Raw genomic sequence first — 21,737 nt, forward strand, 5'->3', positions numbered from 1 at the left:
ATTTGCACATATCCACGTCACTAAAGCTGCTGATGTTTTCACTTTCACAACTGACAACTGCAAGAATGGATGTACCTTTCCAGGCAGCTTCTCCTTGACCTCCCCACATGGATGACTTCCTTTGCCCACGGCCAGTTTTCTTATAACCTCTTTTATAAGCCTTTTTATTACATCTGCATGGGGGGACGCAAGGGCCACCGGTGAAAAACTTAACAGAAAAATAAACCTGGAAAAGCAGAGAGTCCTTTCTGGAGTTTCCTGTCAAATAGTAACTCCTCTTAAAAATAAGGTCTCAGTAAGTCTAAAGAAAAGTTTCTTAAATTCAGTTTTTAATTAATTTCCACTTCTGCCATGGTAGAAAAAACTACTGACAAAATCCAGTCACCCATAAGGGTATATCCTACATAATTCAGAGAAACTAGGAACACTCTCAAGCTCTCAAGGTTCAGCATCCAGAGACATTGTCATCATCTTGGGAGATGGCGCGATTGGCACCAGCCTCCCCTCAGCAATAGATGACTGCTGTGTCTCTAAAATACATCATCCAGAAAAAGGCAATGGAGCTGGTGAAGGGGCTGGAGCACAGGTTCACTGAGAGGCACCTGAGGGAGCTGGGGTTGTTTAGCCTGCAGAAGAGGCTGCTCAGGGGGGCCCTTCTCACTCTCCACAACCACCTGAAGGGAGGCTGTCGCCGGGTGGGGATCGGCCTCTTCTCCCAAGCAACCAGCGACAGGACACGGACTTAAGCTGCACCAGGGGAGGTTTAGCTTGGACTTTAGGAAGAATTTCTTCACAGAAAGATTAGACACTAGAATGGGCTGTCCGAGCCACTGTCCTTGGAGGTGTTTAAGGAAAGGCTGACGCGGCACTCAGTGCGCTGGTGTAGCTGACATGGTGGTGATTGCCACGGGTTGGAGTCGATGATCTCAGAGGTCTTTTCCAACCTAATTGATTCTGCCATTCCTTGATATTTTTTTTTCCATGGGATAAATACAAACAAACCAGTGCTAAGGTGGAATCTGTTTTTCTTCTACAAATCTCTACAGCAGCGCTGTCGCCCCAGACCAGCGCTGCGTACTCAAACAGGAGTCCCGCTTCCATCGCTGTCCTTCCGAGACAGGAGGCTGCGCCGGGGGTATCCTAGTGCTAACCTGGTGACCACCCGGAACGCAACGCCAGGTATAACCCACCACCCCCCACACGGGGCCGGATTTCAGGAACGCCGCTGAGGGAACGCGCGCCATCCCCCGTAAGCTCGGCCGGCGGAGCAGCGCGCATGCGCGGTCCCGCCCCCGGCCCCGCCCCCAGTGGGTGGGCGGAGCGCGGCGGTTATGGCGGCGGCGGTGGGGCGCGTGCTGCGGCTGTGCCGCCGCTGGGGCGCGGGGCCGCGCGCGCAGGTGAGAGCCGGGCGGGCGGTGAGGGGCCGGGAATGGCCCCGCCGGGGCACATTGCCTGGGAGGCCTCGGTGTGGTTCTGCCCCCGGTCTTGGGCCCGCGGAGCTGCGTGGGGAGTGTCGAGGGCTGGCGACGTGTTCAAGTCGTCCTTTCCTTGAGCTGCGTTTGTTTCCTTTGATGTGAAGCAGAAGCAGCTTGGTTAAGCCTAGAATTGTCGGGGCAGTATATAGAGCAAAGCCTGCGTAAGAGATGGCAGATTTTGGGTTGGTAATTCTGAATGATAAACTTATAACGCAGGAAGCTTCACTTCAACGTGACGAGGAACTTCTTTATATTGGTGTTGGCAAGGCCTGGAGTCTCCCTCTGTGGGACATTCCAAACCCACCTGGAAGCATTCCTGTGTTACCTGCTTCAGGTACCCTTGCCTTGGCAGGCGGGTTGGGCTGGATGATCTCCAGAGGTTTCTTCCAGCCCTGACAATGCTGTGATTCTGTGAATGGTGTTTGGTCAGCAGGTGAGTAGATCATGAAGCATGGAATCACAGAACTATTTGGGTTGGAAAGGACCTTAAAGACCATCTGGTTCCAGGCCCCCTGCCATGGCAGGGACAGGTCCCGCTAGACCAGGTTGCACAGGGCAGGTCTCTGAATACCTGCAGTGGAGAGAGAAATGTGCTCCACAAGTAAGGTAACTTCTAATTAAACAGGATCATTTTGTTTTGGGGGTAGGGGTGTTCAGCAGAGTGCCATTTAATTAAAAAGCTTAGATGCTGTCAGTATTTGTGCTATGGTATTTGATATATATATATATATATATATATGTATGTATATTTAACTTGTGACTAGCAAGTGGATAAAAAGGCCTTCTGGTAACCCTTTTGAGTTACAGAGTAATTTAGGATAATATGGGTGAAAGAACTGTTGTTGACTGAACTAGATTAAACCTTGGAGTAACAGAAGAATGATGCAGTAAGGAAATGAAATTTGAGCTATTTATATTGGTTGCATCTAGATTAACTTTACCCATTAGGTCTAAAGACCTGGTGCCCATATGGGTAGTTCTTTATGTAGCAGTCAGGAATACATGCTCTTAAGGTGTGCAAGGAATGACAAAGAGAATAAAGCTTAAAATATTCTAATACTTGGTTTTGTTCTCAGTTGGAATAGTTTGTGTTGTTTTGGTTATCTTGTATCAAAAGTATAATCATGACAGTAACTTGGTTTTCCTGGCGAGGCACATCCTTGAGTTTTAGCTGAAAATGATTTGTATTGTAAATGAGAAAATGTTCTCAAAGGAGGAGTCACAGAGGAAGGTAGGACTGGAAGGGGCCTTGAGGGATCATTTATCTATTTCGCTTGCCCCCAGAGAGGGGATCAGTACCTAAGCCTGTGGCTATAGACAAATTTTCTAGCTGTCTGTGAACCAAAGGGTGTGAGGAGACCTAGTGGGAAACAGGGCCCAGAAACCTTAGAGACTTCTTTCCATTAGGTGTAGTTAACCTGTGGGACTGTTTGCTGAGAGTGCTCAGGATGGTAAACATTTCTGTGAATACAAAAAGCAAGTTGAGAAACTTGGAAGAAAATTCCACTGAGCGCCATTAGAAAGGACATACCAGCATACCTGAACTGCAGATTGCTGGAAACCAGGCAAGTGCCCTGGGAAAATTATCACTACCTGTTTCTCCTGTCCTTGTGCCTCTGATACAGGCTTTGTTTAAGAACAGGGTATAAGTTGATGTATCTATGTTCTGACCTACTATAACAATTTCTTGCATCAAACACTTACCTGTCCTGACTGTTTGGAAATATTTTTATTATGCTTGTCCTAAAAATCCCTTGCTGTTGTTTAGTTCATTTCTTCTTGTCTGTCTTAGTGGGGGAAAATGTTTAACTTCTTAACTTTAAAGTTTCTTGCATTGAGAGGCAAAATGGAAGAGGAACTTTGTAATTCCAGTTCCCTGAGCAACAGATATAGTTTCCTATTCTTCCAGTTAGCAAATGGCAGAGATGTAGTGCTGTTTATAAAGAAAAAGGGGTCTAGCTTAGTTACTCTCTATCATTCACTCTGGTGTGGTATAGCTGTTCTCAGCAGAAGAGTTCAGAGTTCCTATTTAATTTGATTGGGTTGAGTACCTTATCTTAATCACTGTAGATGTTATATGTACCAATATCAGAAAGATACTGTGGTGATGGACTTTCAGAACTACATACTTGAGATGTAAGAAAAGCCTGTTTTTGCAGTTGTTAATGAAGATACGATTGAAAAGTCTCTTAATTAGTACCTGAAAGCTTGAGCCTAAAAACAACCAGATCTGAATTCTGTTCCTTGTTATGCATATCTGACTTTTGCCATGCACTGATAAATTTAGAGCTATTTTTTCTTCCCCAGTGTACAGAAAAAACTAATATGTAGATTTGTAGATTAGTAGGTTTTCTGAGCAGGTGAGATGCAGTTCTATGGTTGCCTGCCAAGGGAAAAATTTTGGAAAATTTTAATTTTGGAAAAAAAAGTTTCTTCTGATGAAATACTTTGTGACATCAGGTATAAAAAATAGCATCAAATCACTTATACATATTTGCTGACATCTTGTGATGCTTTCCAATGTATTTTGTAAAATGCTTCTGAGACATAAACCTGATACTGGTTCAGCTAATTAGTTTGTAGGTCAACTGAAATCCAAGATTATATCAATGTTGTTTTAAATAAATCAAAACGCACTTTTGTGGTACCGGCACTCTAGAAATCCAAAATTCACTTATTGAGGAAAAAGCAATTCTTAAGAAATTGGGATGGCTCTGAGCACTTATATTCTGTATAATTGCTATGTAAAAATTTTTGTTCTTGTGCAACAGGCAAGCATAGGACCATCTTGCATGTCTGCTGGGTTCAGTAGCAGCAACTGTGCCAGTTGCTGGAGTGTTGGACACTGGGCAGCTTTAGTGCTGCGTACTGATGTGGTTGTACAGCTCCAGTTCCACATCTCTTAGTGAAGTCCTATCCCAGAGATAACTTCTTGGTACGAATTTGTTCATAGCGTGGTTTTTGTAAAGGAGGCGGTTGAAGCCTGCCAGCTTAGAGCATGGAAGAATCATGAAAAGGGTGCCACAGTACGTGTGCCATGTCATTTGTGTATCTTCTGTCTCTGCAAATGTGTCTTGTTGTAAAACAAACAACTTTTGGACTTGAATTTAAATCTCCTGACTCCAGTCCACTTTTCCTCCCATTCCAACAGTACAGGAAACTTGAGTTCTCTCTTAGTTGGGTTGGTTTATATCTGTGTAACTCCAGTGAAGCAAAATGAGCAGGATGAGGAAGAAGACAGTCCTAGTTACTTCTCTTCTTGGAAGAAAATAGGCCAGAGAAGTTGAAGTTGTCTGAAAATGCTAATTTTTTCCTAAGGCAAATTTAACATAAGCTGATTTTTCTGTAAGGTTATGGTCTCCTTCTAAAATCAGGATTTGCCAAAAAGTTTTAATTCTAGGTTGCTTAGAAAGGAGTTGGGAAGGAAGGGTTAGTCACAATGAGTTGTGTTCAGAAGTAAAGGCGTTCCCTTCTCCCATGTTCTGGTGGAAGAGCATATTATTTCCTGAGCATTGTTAATAATGTTAATAAGCATTACTGTTATTTAAAAAATGGTGAGGCTGCTGTCTTCAGTAATGCTTTATGAAATGCGTGAGAAGTGAATGCAAACCTCTGTGGTTTCCTCCACAAAGTAGAGGAGCATGCTTTCTTGTTTGACTGAAATGCCAGAAGCATTTAGCTGTGCTTTGCAGTTTCTGCCTGTGCCACCCATGAAATAGTGCTCTTATCCCAGAAGAGGAACCCAATACAATAGATATTAATTTACATAAGAGGCTGTTTTCTAATTATGAACAGTTTGTGTGTCCAGGGACTTTTGATTAGTGACGAATTGAAACTAGAGAAGAATATGAATAGCTTAAGGGAAGAAGGACAAAAATGAGAAAATTACAATAGAAATTGACAGGAATAAGATGAAAGCAATCTGTTTTAAAGTATTCTGTGTAAAGCATATCAGACAGAAAGCTATTTTGGGCCAAGTAATAAGGAATCATATGTTCATTAACAAGAATTACAAATAATTAGTTACTATTAAGACAGGTTAGACAGAAGATGAATTGAATTCTTTCCTGAGGAGTGACTTGGAGAGAAGAATAGGGAATACCTTTGCTTTCCTTGCTACTTTATAAAGAAATCACCAGAGCTTTGCCTGTGGAAAATGTGTGCATTTAAAATTTTGATTAGTTTTCTTTTAATTCTGTGTATGTCAATGTTTCCTCACAGGAAGCATGAATATTAAAAAGAAATTAAAAAGGAAGAGACAAACCAGATTAGAGCTGCATGCAACATATATAAGCTGTGGAGAGTATGAAGCAGCAACAGGCTCTTCAGCACCAAATTCTACCTTAGACCTGTTTTAAAATCATTTTGAGCAGAGGTATATGTTACTTTGCTGAGGTTCACACCCTGAGGGGAAAATCTTTGTCAGGTAAAACTATACAGGGTCAGTCCTTTCTGACTCATGTGATCTTATTGGAAGATTACTTTGCCTTCTATATCAAACCTGATTGAATTCATAGGACCTGTATTTCATCCCAGACATGGGCTGTATACAGGTTAAGGCGCATATTGTAGTCTTCATTTCAAATTGAAATTTCAAGTAGAGTTGTTAATTTTTTATATTGAACACTGACACAGACATGGATTGGTAAATTGTTCATGAATAGCTTTACATATGTGCAGCAAATTAGTTGAGTTGGATCCTGGACTGCCAGATGCCCAAAATACCAACTGGGCTCTCTGAAAGTACAAAGAAAAGCTGTGTTTCATTTCCTGTTAATGTACGATTAGCCATGTGATGCAGAACACCAAAGGTTTCTTGTCACAGAAGTTTGTGTGAGCTAACTGATATTGCTAACAGAAGGTACACGTTTGATCTGCTTTCTGTTTGCCTTGAAAATACATTTATGTAACCTTATTTTGATGAGACGTGTTTGTTTTGTTGTGGATATGATTGGGTTTTGAGATTATTGTTGTATTTGTGTTAGTTACTGGAAGGTAGCAACCATTTTATTTTATTTATAATAGCTGAACTCAGAAGGGCGAAATCCATCAAAATACTTGGCATGTCTAAATTGTGCTCTGAAGAAGACAATTCTCAAGACTTGGAGAACATTGAATAATTTTGAATACTACCTTTGTTCTGTTCCTTGTAATCAGAATCCTAACTAGTTCACATTGTTGCGTGTGTTTGGTTTTTAATGTTTTGCTAAAGGTAGAGTGAAGCTGCAGCTCCCAGAGCAGCAGGGGCAATTTCATAGTTTGCTCAAGGAAATGAAGGTAAAGAAAGGACTCCCCCTCTACTTTCTTCCTCCCTGTTGAGTGTTTCAGCCACCTTCTTTTTCAGCTTTGGCAATTCTAAAAGTGATCTCTGAACTGCACAAGACTTACCAGCTTGGCTGAGAATTGCCTGCTTGTTGGGATGAAGCAGAAGTTAATGTTCTGCCACATGCAGGCAGCTGAGTTGGCTTGCAGAGGAGTCCTGTGCCAGAGCTGGCACAGGGCAAGTAAAGGGAGTGGAGGAAAAATGCTGGCAGGGGTAAGCTGTGAGATGGGCGCTCTGCCTTGTGAGGCTGCACTGTCCCCTCACAAAGCCTAGCCGTGGCATGTTGGAGGGATGGGGTGAAGTCTTTCAGGGTACTGTATGATGAACAAAACCTGGCATTTTTCTGAATCAGAAGTGATTCTTTTTCTGGTTTTGCTTTTCTGTCTCACATTGCTTGTTTTCTTGTGATTCCCTCCCTCCCCCACCCACAGACGACCACACAAATAATCAGTTCTCATTCAGTTTGTAGAATAATTAAGCTGCAGAGAACTTTAGTACTAATGTTGGAGAGCCAAAATAGTGCATAATATTGACACTAGGCCAGAATTGAGACATTACAGCTCTGTCAGTGTAGCTCCTGTTGGTCTGGCAGAGAGCATCAGTGAAATCAGTTTTCTTAACAGCTGATTGTCATGATAGAAGTACGACCAAACCTGTGTGCCAAAAGCATCAGAAGGTAACTGCCCTCTGAGTTATGACCTGTGCTGGTACAATGCTCACTAGTATTGGCTGCTGGACTACCCTACTAGTTTTCTAATCAGTCTTGAGACAGTGAAGTAGCTTAAGAACCCTTCTGGCACCACAAACAAGGAAGAAGCACACTTTGGCCTTTCCAGAGCCCTTAGTAGTTTTTGGTTGGTGGCTTCTGAAAAGCCACTAGGGAGCTGCCCTGCATATTCTTACCATACTTTGTTGTGGGATGCCTTTAGGTGAAGGCAAAACCTGCTTATATGCTGATGGATTTTTTGCTTTCTTTTATGATAAGATCTGTTGATCAGTGCTGTTTCTTGCTTTTGTAGGATGCTCTTGACTTAGGATATACTGTGTTTCTTTCCATCAAAAAAATCTTCTAAATTAATTGTAATGTGTGAAAATGTAGGTTTTAGAATGTGTTTATTGGAACCATTAAACCATTGGAAGAAAATGGTTTAATGAGTAATAATGCTTTTCATAACTTATTTCTGTGATGTGTTGAATCTTGTTATAGGTATTAATAGCTTGCTGTAGTATTCATGTATTCATTTTATTTACAGCTCACTATGCCAGAAATGCAAAATAAATCTCACTTTTTTTTTGTTTTGTTTTGTTTTGTTAGACATTAAGCCTGATCTGTACCACTACAGCAATGCAGAGAAAAAATGTAGGAGCCTCAGGACCTGAAAAGTACACGGAAGCATTTATTAAAAAACAGATTGAAGAGTTCAACCTAGGAAAGAGACATTTAGCCAACATGATGGGAGAAGATCCAGAAACTTTTACGCAAGAGGATATTGATGTGAGTACAGTTGCTCTGTTGGAGAAGTAATTTACTCTAGAGTTTCAGATATTGAAAGCACTTTACTTCAGCATGAGCCCTTCAGCTCTCTGTGAATTTTAATCAAACTGTCAGAATAAGCAAGAATTCTACTATACATTGCAAACATTGCAACTGTGACTGTGAATAGACATTCTACTTCTGCTACCATGTGAGGTCAGACACACCAGCATAGAGCTGTATGCTATATCTTGTTAAAGCACAGTAGGTTCTTTTAAAAAGTGCTAATGGATAATCCCCTTGATCTGAGGTTATAAGAGGCACTGTAAAGGTTTATGTAGCATTTCAAAACGTTTACTTACAATTTGGCCTGCTGTGTATATTTAGGGTTTTCTTGCATGATACCATGGTTGCTGGTAAGGTATATTAAATTTTATAAGATATTTTCTAACCAATGCATTGGTTTAGCTTGAGGATTTTAATGTAGATATGAATTTAAGCTCATATCAGTATCTACAAACATACTGTTTTTATTGTCATTCCCTCTCATGACTGGCAGATGAGTGGCCTCCTCTTTCTCTCTGTCATTTAGGCTCACGTAAAGATAAGCTCCCTTTCACTCAGAAAAATGTTTTATTGCATAGATTTTTCTTTTTTCTTTTTTTTTTCTTTTTTTTTTTTTAATGTTTCACCTGGCCTTCCCTTCTGTCATATCTGTCTTATTTTATCGTATACCAGAGGTAGGAAGGAGAGATGTCATTTGGTGACATTCACTATTAGGTGAAGCTGCATGAAGTCTCAAGGCTGAAGTTTCCTTTGCACAGCAGTAGCACTACTGCTTGTAGCCAAGGCAGCCCAGTGTGCCAGCAGGGCCCTTAGGATAGAGGTAGTAGTGTAGTAAGTGCAAAGCAAGCGGTGCCCATAGTTTAGTTTTTTTGGGGGCAAGGAGATTTGTTTGTTGCCTCTCTGTGGCAAAATTCTGTTTGCATGGTTGTGTGTATTTGAGAGGTCTTGGCAGTCTGGTTATACCAAGAAATAATCTGTAGGTTGTGATACAGGCTCGTTTCAAACATCTTTGACAGGCTTCAAAACTAAGTTCTAAAAATAGGCAGCAAGGTTAAGTGATCCAGAGTAATGGCCTGTTCAGAAAAAGGCTGAAATGAGACTTGGCTTTTATCAGGTATCAGAAAATCCATAAAGGCAGCTTGAGTTCAGGTCACAAATCCATAGGAAATCAAGCTTTGTGAGTGCACTGATACTGCATCTACTTCCATGCAGAGATGTAGGAATCACACTGCACTGCAAACAAGTGCTAGTGCAGAGACCCTGCCAGTCTCAGTGTAAATGGGCAAGGTTGACAGTAAAGGTATTCACTGAGGCCAGCACTAATACCAGGCTGTTTCTTTACATTGGCTATTTTATTTCTCTGCAAACTATAAAATTTTTCCTTACCATGTATTTTTTCAGGTTTTTTTTCCCTTTTCTTAAATAAGCTTTCTTATTTTGAGTTACTTTCTTGTAAACCAAACATGCACTGATCTACCACCAGAATACCTCCCCTGTTAATACAGTACAGTGATGATGCTGATAATTCAGTTTGCCTGAAAGGTTAATGGTAGGAGAATGCATTAATCTGTAGTCTGGCTACCTTCCTTCCTTGACAGGGTCTAGGGGGAGGGCTTCTAGAAAGCAAGACTGCAAGAAATGCAAAATGACTGAATCTGTGTAGTGGTTTCTTCTTTATAAATCCACAGCAATACGATCATTTGCGCAACATTAACTAAGCTCCACCATTAGTAAAAGCAGATTAATTCTGGAAATTAACTTTTACAAATGCAGTGCAGGTGACAAGTATGGGATTGCTTTGCAGACTGTTTCTGAAATGATGAAGTGGAGCCAAAAGAGTAGTGTTTTGTTTGGTGATACCAAGTATCTGTAGTTTGATTTCTTCATATTCCATCAGGTGTTGGGAAATAATTAGAGTGTGTAATAGTGTCTGCTATGCATAATTAAATTTCTGTTACAAAAGTATAAAAGCTCCTTAAGCACTGGCAGGAGAATTACTAAGCTTTACATTTTGAACAGCAATAATTCTTTCTGATGAGTACTTATATACCTCCATGTCTTCTGCTGTTAATCAGTCTTTGCAGTGTATTTCAAAAGCAGCCATCCTAGGATTCTGTCCTTCACTGGAGTTTTAGGTAGAGTTTAATAAAAGCTAAACCTTGTGAAGTTTTAAAACAGGAAAATAAGTTGACTTACTTGCTAATCCTTGGGTGTTACAGAAGCAGAATTGCCTCTTATTGGTGCTTTTATTTAGGAATGAAAAGTTAAGCTGTGCATTACAACAGTATTTCTGGAGGAGAAAAAAAATCCAGCAAATTGATATATAACTGCACAAGTCTACCAATTGCTTTTTAATTGGTATTATAGACCTCACTCTGAAGCTAGGATGTTTTATTCTCCTATGTGTGAATATGTGCTATGAAATTTTTCTAATTGATTTGCTTTGCCCATTCCATTTGATGTATCATTTTTCATAATATTTCATAATTTGTGCTCATTTCTAATGAACAGAGTCGTTAGGACAGCCATGTCTAAGTACAACTGACAGCTAACATTAGGTGCCAGATGCAGTTTATAAAGCTATGTAGAACTGCAGAGAACAGTTTAAATAAATTAGCACCTGTACATTAGTCTCACTTGCTGGTAATTTATAAGCGAATCAGTAGAGATGACATTTAGGTAAGTCATTGATCAAGTTAACAGCTGCATGCCCACTGCCCAGCTGGGATACCTAATTAATAGAGATTGCAGTCCTGACCTACTGCTTTTCCCCATTTGAATCTGTAATCCTTTTATTTTGTGATTTAACTTTTAACTTACACTTGTAGTAAACAGCCCACAGTCATTTTCCACTGTCAGTTCTGTGATATTGCACTTTAAAGCCCAGAAATCTAAGTAAGATTAATACAAGAAGAGTGTCTTAGGCTTCATGACCTATTTATATGCCAGTATTTTTATTATTCATTTTTATGCAGTCACTAAAGGCTCTCTCAGATATGAGCTCATCATAAAGCAATACTCTTTCCCCGTAAGAGCTAGTAAAACTCAAAAGCTAAAGATCTGTGTTCATTTCTGCTTGTTGTCTGTCTTATGACCTAATAGATTGTTGTCAAGCAGATGGAATAATTTGAACATAAAATATGTTTTCCTCTACTAGCATTTATACTGTTGGAAAAGTACCAGTAAGATAGTTAACTGTGAAAATGTTAGATGTTGAAAATCTTAATTCCTCATAAGGTTTCTTTCAAAAAATTAAGGCTTCTTTCATGTAAAATTGCTTGTATTCAGTTGCTTTTAAAGGTGGCTTGGCACATCTCGTTTCTAAATAATGTTCAAATTTTAGCAACACAGAGTTTTAGAAATGAATGAAAATTGGCAAATGTGAAATGTCAGAAATGTTATTCAGAACAAAATGTGTTTCTGAACTGTCTGTTTTCTGCAAGAGTGTCTTGTCCAGCATTGTCCTCACAAGAAATAATGGATTTTGTATTTCTTTGAATAGTTGAAGCTAGAATGCTTTTTTTCAACTCTTTTTAATTTTTTTCCCAGTGGAAGCAAACTCTGGATCAGTATTTTTTTTACTTCTGCATCCATCTGAGCTGATGACTGCTGTATTTTTTTTAACCTTTCTATTCTGTTCCATATTTTGAAAAAATGAAATGAAGATACAAATAAGGACTGTTTCTTTCAACACGTTTTTTGGGTTTTGTTTTGTTCTGCAAGCTCACGACAAGACATTAATTTTCATTTTGGAAGTGATTACTTCATATAAAAATAATGTAATATTAAAAGAGGGTGGAGTTTTTAATGATAACAGTGGGTTGTTCTGCTTGTTTTGGTTTTTTAAGTGATAGAGTTAAAACGGTGTGTCACTTTGGACTTGAAACTTCTTTCTGTACAAGCTAGAATTCAGCTTTAGATAAGCAGTGATGGGGTGGTTTCAATAAATTTTAGTAGTTAGTTGCTAGAGGAGGGGTTTGCTTTGGAATATAAACTTAGTTGTGTCACTCTTTTGGGGGCTGGGTTGTGGTCTGTTTTGTACTTAACCTTTTCTGTCTTGTCAAATAAAAAAGAACTGTTTCAGAGTTAACATTTTGTCCCATTTTTGTTTCATTCATTCCTGGGTTTATCCCAGAAACTCTGGATTTTGGATGCTGAAGGAATACTGCTAGTGTGGTTAGAAGGAAAACAGCTGTTCCAGAAAACATCTCGGTCTGAGAAGTGATGAAGTACAGTGACTAAATGATGTGATTCAAGAGGCACAGTTTAAGAAGCGAAGTGGCTCTCGTGTGATCAAGTTGAGGAGTAGAAGCTGAAACAGCTTTTGCTCAGGTGTTTCATTAAAATGTTATGGCATAAAGTGTCACTTCTCACTTCAGTGTTTTGATGATTAAAATTTCTTGTATATTTAAAAAGGAATGAGCTGGATTCTTGAGCCTGCTGCCAAAAAGGGTGCTGCTGCAAAGGAGCCCCCAGGGTAGAGGTGGTGTTTGTTTTGGGTTTTACTTTTTTTTCTTCTTTCCTTTTCCCTGAAGTACCTTTCTTTCTTGGATGTTACTTAGATAACAATCTTTGCAAATATTTTGAGCAATGGGAATTAGTGGAATGTTGTGTTAGAGCTTCAATAAAAATGGGCAAGATCAATTGAAGAACTGAACTGTTGAAGTCTCCTATTCCAATATGACTTAATCAACTCTATTTGAATTAAAGTATTGAATTCCTAGTTTCTTGAGATATTGGGGGGAAAAAAAGGCAAAATAAAAAGTACTTACTCCTACTGACCCATCTGAGCTTATTTGATTCAGTTAGTCTCTGATGTGTGAGAAAGTGAGCAAATAAAACTCCTTGGCTTGTAGGGAGGTGGTAGGAAGGGAAGGAGGATCAGACATCAGGATGTGCAACATCCACAGGGAAGAGGAAAGGTGAGGGTGTGGCAGGTACACTGAATTTGCACAACACAGCCGTGCTTTGCTAGACACATTATTTAATTAATTGGTTTGCATGTTTGAAGGACTGCCAAATTTTTTGCTTCTCTGTTTTTTCTTAATAGAGATGGAAGGTTGTATTTGTTATTCCAACTGGCTTGAATTCAAACTTAAAGCTGCAAGTGAAAGATATTTTGGTCATAGGGGCAGTATATTGACTCCTCTGGTCCCTCAGCAAATGATGGATTACTTGGGATTAGCAGGATTTCTTTTAGTTTGGTACAGGAAAGCTAAGGTTACCAACTGTGAACTTTAAGAAATGTCAGATGTCAACTACCTTGTTATGGACATGTTCATTATGATCTGCTATTTTTAAAAGTGTGACAACTGAGTATTTTCTTTCTCTCTGTATGGATCAACATTGAAATTCAAAACCAAAGATTTTCAAATCATTGAAAGAGGTGACTCAATTTCTTTTAGTAACTCAGCAGAAGCAGACTGTACCCCATTCCACCTTTTGAAAATAATTTATGTAATTATTTTTGGAAACACTGTTTTGTTATTAGGTACCAGGGTTTTTAATTGTGATTCTGCTAAAAATAATTATGGATGTTTAATTATTCATTTTTAGAAAGTTGGGGTTTTTTTTCCAATGACAATGGCAACAGTGTGGTTTGACAAACAGAATCTGAAATAGCAGTCCCATAACCTGTGGGGTCTATAGCTGACATGATGACCTTGAAAAAGTAGTTCTTCTTATTCAGTACAACAGCTTCTTTAATGTGGAGTTCAAGTCCAAATAAGCAGTAAAAAAAGGGTATTGGCCAGGACCCCTGGGGTGAAAACCACTTCTGGAATGGGAAACTGCAGTTAAATGTAAAAGGTTTCTTGGCATCTTTACTGCTAGCATTTACACTTTGATTATAAAGTTCTAAGAGGGACATTCACCTGCTTTTTCTGTTCAGGAATATGCAATGCATGCAATTAATTCTCTATGGAATTTTGGTTTGAGACCTGGAGATTCCTGAAAGGAAACCTATGTTCCATATCTGAAGAAGTTTTAAAAAGATTTCAGGAAAATAATTTCGTGATTATGTGCTTCATTTTCAGTTTGGAGAGACTAATTCTGATGTAATTCCTCAGATTGATCCACCATCGTTTTATATAGCTAGTACAGGGCTTTTTAAATAAGATTTCTTTTCTACAAAAATGAAACATTGGCATAGACAAAATCAGCTTCTGTAGATGAAGTTCCCAAGAGGCAGTCTGACTTTCTATGTAGCTGGTAAAGTACAGCCTGAGGACCTAGCTTTGAAAAATTAAGAGGAAACTTCTGAGTAAAGCTGAACTGGAATATATTGCATTCCAGAATAGCTAATCCTTGATTACTTTTCCATAAAAAGAGAGAAGTCAGGAAGACTATTTCTTTCCATTTTGTAACAGCAAAAAAATACGCTTATAAACTGAGCCATTCTTCTTTGGTTAGTTGTTGTGTGTAGACCTGACAGTAGATATTAGGACTTCTTAATACAGGATGTGTTCATGCTGTAATGTGAAAGACATGAGTGCACTTGGTGACACTTAACAATAAAATAAACTTTACAAGAAGTAGACTGATGGCAGCTACTTGTTCATTGTAAATATTAAATCATTATATTTGGCACTTATTAAGGGGTCATAGTTACAGTTACTGTTTTGGCTGAGATTCTGGAAATGCTTGTATAAAGATTATGTCTTAAGTACACACACAGTCAGTCTCAGGACCCTGTAGTAATTTCTTTTAATATATTATATGAGGTGTTGGTTTAACATCATTTGGCTCACAGTAGATTTCTCGCTTGTCATTATAATTAATCCCCATTTGTTCATAAATAGGTGTTCACCTACTGTGTGTATGCATAAAATGCCCATTGACTAACAAATGGGAATACAGTAGTCACTAAGAGAAACAAAATTGCCATTTTATAAAATGAAGTTAAGCCTTTTGTTTGCTTCAGAATTCTGAAAATTTCTGTTCTGAATGCCAGTAGGGGATTAATGAAAGTAATAGGTTAGGTCTTTTTACACTCCATGCATATTAAATCTGTTGAAGCACTGGCAAACCATTCCAAGTCTATGGAAAAAAATTATCAGTGAGTAATAGCCCTAAGGTAGCCTAACTAACAAAGAACCATTCTTCTTGAGAGAAGATTTTAAACTCAGATTTTATTGTAATTCTGCTTTTCTGTACTGTCTAATGGAAATATAAATGAGAACACTGCCAGAAGGGTTTATTTGGTTGGTCCATTTTACTGTTCAAGCACAGTATTTGTCTGAAGATCTACTACCCACTCTCTGAAGTTGGCTACGTTTGCCAGACTCTTTCATCTGGGAGCTTTTGGTGGCTAGCTTTTTCTGGTTTGTTTTTAAAAGCAAATAAAAATAAACAGCTCTGACAAATGCATGGTTTTGCATTATTAAATTATGGTTTAGTTATATTGAAGAGGGAAAGTGAGATGATGTTGAACAGAAATGTATGTCATAGGGCTTTGTAAGGTGCATTGCCTTACATTTTGGCCAGAATGGTTTGGAATATTGATGCACTAACTGCAATTTTTTTGGTAGGCAAATAATGCTAATTTTACATATCACATAAATACTGGTAAATACTGATTAAGTAAAACTAAAGTATGTGCCTTGGACATAGTGAAAACAGTAAACAAGGAGTGTGTAATGAGATGTCATATAATTTTCTAAAGTGTTTTAGCAATCCTTCAGGTATCTCAGGGACAAAAAAAAGATGTCACTTAAGTCTTTCTTCTCTGGGCAGTTCGTTCAAGTTCAGCAAAGATTTTAGTGATTCACAGTTGTTTCCAAATGCAATGATCAATGAAAAGCTTATTTCAGCTATGTAAAATAGCTATTACTGCCACAACAAACATGGCTTTTTAGGCTCGAGGAAACTGTGTCCGGAAATTGTAGAAAGTGAGATTCTGATGTTTAAAATTTGGCTTTTTCCTCTTGCCTTAAATAAAATCTCTATGCTTGGTCTGTCAGAAGGCACTGTTAACAAGCACTGATATTTTCAGAAAGATAAATAGGTAAATGTTGTGATTTCCTCTGCAAGTCACAGCACTTGAAATTTTAGTGGAAAATCACCATGTATAAAGGTGGTCTTTGCACTTGAGTAGTTCTGATGAGTTATGATAAATGCATTTTATAAAAACTAAATTTGGCAGAGGGAAGTTCACTCATACTGCTGCAGCAGAGTACAGCCTTCAGAATGAGGTTTTACTTCTGAGGATTCCAGGGGAAATTGTCTGCTTTTCTTTTTAACACACCACATGTGTCATATTTTCTTACTGATTTGGTTGCCTACTGTACAAATGTTACACTTTTTTTTGCATAAGAAAGTATGCAAGAAATGTTTTGATGATGCTTTTGTAGGGGGAAAAGTCACACACAAGTTCTTCTTTTTTTTTTCAGAGAGCTATTGCCTATCTCTTTCCTTCTGGTTTATTTGACGAGCAAGCCAGACCTGTGATGAAGGTAGGTTTTCATGTTACATTTCTGAATAACTGTAGCATGATACTTTGAGTACCTCTTTCCTTTCACTGATATTTTTTATTTATTTACAGCATCCAAATGAAGTTTTTCCAGAGCAGAGAAGTAAGTGTTCTTAGATGCTTGTTTTATTATTTCTAAGTATTAGAATTGTTGCATATGCAGAATTTCTTTTTTTTATGGATTGGCTCTTTTCCCTATGTCCCTGATGACTGCTAGGGCATGAGCAGTAAAAGTCTATTCTGATATTCTGTGTTTTAGGATAAAAATTAGCGGTCTGTTCTGGACTACCACTGATCCTCTCAGGAGTTACATTAACTGACTAAGATAAATGTTTTTCATTGTTTAAAAATAAGAAATAAATAGAATGATGTGGAGACTCTCTTGAAGTTATGGGAAAACCTTTTGTTAAATTCAGTAGCTTTTTGTCAGAGCTGTCTATTGCCTCCATAAAATATTTGCTAATACTATTTTAAACCAACAATTTTCTTTGTAACTTTATTGCTCTAGAAGATTAGAAATTAGAGTTTTGATTTTTTTAAAAAATAATTAGCAGATTGGAACCTCTCCTAATCAGTTCTTTGACCTTAAAGTCCTAACTCTGCATGTCTCTCCATACTGTCTTTGGTCTTGCTCCTGAGATACCATATAAAGTCCCAGATGTCCAGTGATATGCTAGTATGTTGGTCAGTTCACTGAAATCAACAATTTCATTTTACACAGAACATTTAAAACATAAGGTCAGACCTGTCTGGTTTTGACTAGTATTTTGTATGAACTAGTAGCATGGCTGTAAAATTCTATATTCTCTGAGCTATCAAGTCCCAGATAAACATTCTTATTATCATTAAAATGTTACCATTTTCCTTCCTTTTTCCTGCTGCTGGAATAATTGATACTTGTTTTTGGGGGGGCCTTTGTGTCCTTGGAAAGCTGTCTAAGCTATCTGACACTTTGGAATTTCAGCTTTCAAATTGTATCATGCCTTACTTGTTAACTTTCCTGTATTGTGAAGTAAAAACATAGAGAAAGTGAAAGGGTAGGAGAGAGTTAGTCATTAAGTAGTTTCAAAATCCAAGGGCTGTTTTATGGAAGAGCTAGGCTACTATTCTATATGCTTTCAGGACTAAAGAATTCTTTAAAATGCTCGTTATATCCTGAGGACTGCAGGAATAAATTAGTATAAGTGTGTAGTTTTGTATTTACATCTAAAAATAACACTTTCAATAAGTGTCTCTTAAGGCAGCTTTGTCTTGTCTATGTATTGCGTCTTGGATAACTTTGAAGTACAAAAACTTAAATTTATACTTTGGAAAGTTTCCAGATCAGTTTTTTCAACAAAATATGTTCTCACAACTGCATACATGGAAAATCACACAGTCCACTAGTAGTATATGTGGGTAAAATTTCCCTACATTCTTTCTTTTCTATTAAGTTTTGCATCTTTGCATTCAACTTCTGCTGTATTATATATTTTGATGTTCCAATGCAATATATGTTGTGCTTATCAGACAGGTTTTTGGAGTATTATTTTTGCCTTTAGTTTATAGATAGCTTTAATTAGTATCACTGGATAAAATGCCTGGACTTCCTCTACAGTCCAGTTTGTAAAAAGCTCTCAGGTTTTTATTTTTACAGTTTTTCTTGATTTGAAAGAGATCTTCATTATGTTATCTAAGTTTGCCCTTTTTTCCTCCGAAGCTGAAGTGTATTTATCTATCTTTAAATAACTTTTTGTAATTAATAAAATGCACTGGGTATGCTGAATTAATATAGAACATTTGTTTTCTTGCTGAACTGATTATGTAAACTATAGAATAGGTCTTTGTATTTAAATATCCCAAATGTAATAACACAAAAGTGTTCTAAAATCACACAAGTTCTGATTTGTTTCTGCCCACAAAAGAAAACTGTAAATATACTTAGTTTCTTAGATGTATTATGCTAATAAAAACCTTCTTTGTTTTAGCGCTGTTTTTCCAGAGCTGCTTATCTTTCACTTTCCAATGTAGATTTCAGCTGTCTCTTACTTTGTACTTCTTCTTACTCTAAAATGTATACTTCTGTTTGTAATGCCACCTATACAGTCTTTAGAGTGGTATGTGAGGGATTTCCTTATGTAAAATGTTATTTACAGCTATAATGTTAAATATTTTATTACAGTTGCAGAGGGAGATTAGATTTTAAAAAAGATTGTCTAAAGTAGTAGATTTCCAGACATATTAAGCACCTGTAAAATGTCTTTGTTCTCTGATATTTAGAAGGGCATCCAGTATTATGAAAGAACTTTATAACTGCAGTTAAATACAAGGGATGTTTTTTAGTGATTTTAGTGGTTGTATATTGCTTTCTTGTCTAATCTTGCCTTCTGTTAGAAATCCAGTGGGGAGAAGATGGCCGACCGTTTCACTTCCTCTTTTATACTGGCAAGCAGTCATATTATTCATTAATGCATGTAAGTATGTTATTTGTAATAAATAATGTCAGCTCCCAGTCAAGTGCATGTTATTCTAGAGGTGCCGCTCAGGAGCTCCTGAGTTTAGTTATGTTTTCACAGCAGGCCATAATGTCAGCAGCACTGAAGCTAAATGCAATGTATATTTTTGTGTCACAATATTCATTATTATGAGCATTTTTATGTCACATTTAGGAGAACGCACTGTGTAATAGTTCTTCCTTTAGTTTTTGGTTCATTTTGCAGTTTTGGCTATGGACTGGTTTTGAATAATCTGAGCACTTTCCTGTGAGCTGTATCTAGTGGCTAGCAGATCAGTACTGGAGAATGCACATACAACAAAAATGGCTAGTTCTAGCAAAGTTCACTGTAGAATAAAAAATAGTTCTTTTTTTTTCTCTGTGAAGGGCAAAGCTATAGGAAATGTTATTTGTGCTGACATTTAGTGTGAAGAAAATTTGCATTTAAACTGCTTAATTGATTTTTCTAAGATGGTTCCATTCATGCAAACTTAAGACTTTTTCTGATTAATATGGTTCCAGGAGTAAAGGATCTGCATCTTTTAGCTTTATCTGTAAAGATATCTGTCACAGTAAAAAAGCTGTATCTAATAGAACACCACTAGACCCTGAGTCTTGGCATGGGGTATGAACAGACCTTTCATATCTGCGATCATCAGTAGCACAAACATTATCTGCATCTTTAGAAGAGTCTATGGAAAGACATTCGTGTTTCTTACATGTACTTAAGGAAGACAAAAGCATTAATAATGTATAAGGTAATAATGCAGAAATACTTAATTGGATATTCATGTCAGATTTTGTTTTCTCATTAGATAGTTTTAAGAAGTTAGTTCTGTGGTTAGTCAGTTGTCAGAAAAACAAACTTTATGGTCACAAATTCAGTGCACAGCTTTACTGAGTATAGTGTTTTTATTAGAATGATCTGATATTTATTTGCCTTCTGTGTACCCAAAGGACAAAATCCCCTCTTGTCAGGTACATTTATTTCTTTGGGAGAATAAAAAACACCCCCACTTTTTTTTTTTTTTTTTTTTTTTTTTTTTTTTTTTGACCTTGGGCAAATGAGCTTCTTGCCCTGGCAGAAATGAAATGAATGATAAATGTAGAAAGTGTCTTTGCTGAGTAATGGAGCTGCAGCGTAGGCTTTCCACAGAGGTTTTCTCCTGCACAGCCCGAGGCAGCCCGAGGACCCCTGCTGTTCATTTAAATAGGTATGTCAAATCTGCCTCGAAACGCCGCTGGTTTGATCTGTGGTAATATTTGTGAAGGTTCCATATGGACTTGAGCCCCCTGCAGTGCTAAGAAATAATGTACAACGCTTCATGGTGCAGACGCAAATTTTCTCTGAAAAGGGATGCAGTGCTGCGTTTTAGCTGTCGGAGAGGATGATGGAGCTGACGCGCTAGGCCTGTCAACTTGTTACACGGATGGGTTGCACGCAGCAAGGCTGTGGAAAATCTGTGCCTTTTAACTTTTCTACTTAATCACGGTTGTAGCATTGCCTTTAGACTGTATGCTACATTAATTCTCTTCCTGCCTTCTGCCTTTCATCCCAAGTTTCACGGAAAAAAGTAAAGCATGCAGGTCTTGTAGAGGAGCCTTATCAAACAGCTGTCATCTGACAAGCCATTTGCATTTGTTTTGGCTGAAACAGAGCAACCCAAGGGCAAGATGTTTTGTTGCATTCCATCATAATGAAGAAATTACAAATTTTACAAGGAGCACAAGTTTATTTTTAGCTCTTCCTAGCAGTTAGAATAGGCAAGCTTGCCTTGGAAATCTCTGAACGTATAGTGCGCGTTTTGTTTCTAAGAGCGTGACAACCACCTTCAAACAAATGGCCCTGACAAATGCATTTTTCATTAATATAGGGTACTTGAGTGTTCTTCAACTGTTTCTGAATATTTCCATTAAATAGGCTTCTATAAATGTAAATCCATTAAGTGAGATTTACCAGGGTTGGTTTTTTTTTAAGTCCACCAAATGAAAGCCAAAATCTGCATGATTCCCAACATTGTTTTAACCACTTATTAAACTAATAAGTGGTTAACCTTAATGCAACGTATTTAACAAAATGTATTCTTAAGTCTCGAAGGTAATTAATTCATTCAGAAAAGAGTTGTATGTTTATACAGCCTAGTGTAAGTAATCAGTCCGATTTGAGGATGTCTCTTAAACTGCTACATTAAATCTAATGAACAGGATAAATGTACTATTTAGTTTAAACTTGTATGCCATTAGTTACTACATAGGCTCATGTGGAACTTGAATTCTATTACTTGTTAGTTATATAACTGGGCATGTCATTATTGTTTAGTTAGGGCTAATAAATAATATTGTCAACTTACTTAGAAAATAAATTATCTTTGTATGTGTTATAATGGCCAGTATACATGTTTGGCTTTCAATATGAAATTAACTATCATACCAGATATTTGTTACATGCGTTACTG

The 21,737-nt window shown here is 37.8% G+C and overlaps 1 protein-coding gene across 1 annotated transcript in view; it reads left to right on the top strand.

Moving 5' to 3' along the window:
• The first annotated feature begins 1,313 nt into the window (after positions 1-1,313).
• The window catches only part of MRPS9 (mitochondrial ribosomal protein S9), a 34,110-nt gene continuing 13,686 nt past the window's right edge, over positions 1,314-21,737 (top strand). The window contains exons 1-5 of the mRNA XM_062515051.1: positions 1,314-1,397; positions 8,114-8,293; positions 16,729-16,791; positions 16,881-16,911; positions 19,182-19,261. Of these exons, the coding sequence (XP_062371035.1) occupies positions 1,332-1,397; positions 8,114-8,293; positions 16,729-16,791; positions 16,881-16,911; positions 19,182-19,261 (420 nt within the window). The 5' untranslated portion in view covers positions 1,314-1,331. The remainder of the gene's footprint in view (positions 1,398-8,113; positions 8,294-16,728; positions 16,792-16,880; positions 16,912-19,181; positions 19,262-21,737) is intronic.

Source organism: Cinclus cinclus, chromosome 2 (assembly GCF_963662255.1).
Source record: "Cinclus cinclus chromosome 2, bCinCin1.1, whole genome shotgun sequence".
Classification (NCBI taxonomy): domain Eukaryota; kingdom Metazoa; phylum Chordata; class Aves; order Passeriformes; family Cinclidae; genus Cinclus; species Cinclus cinclus.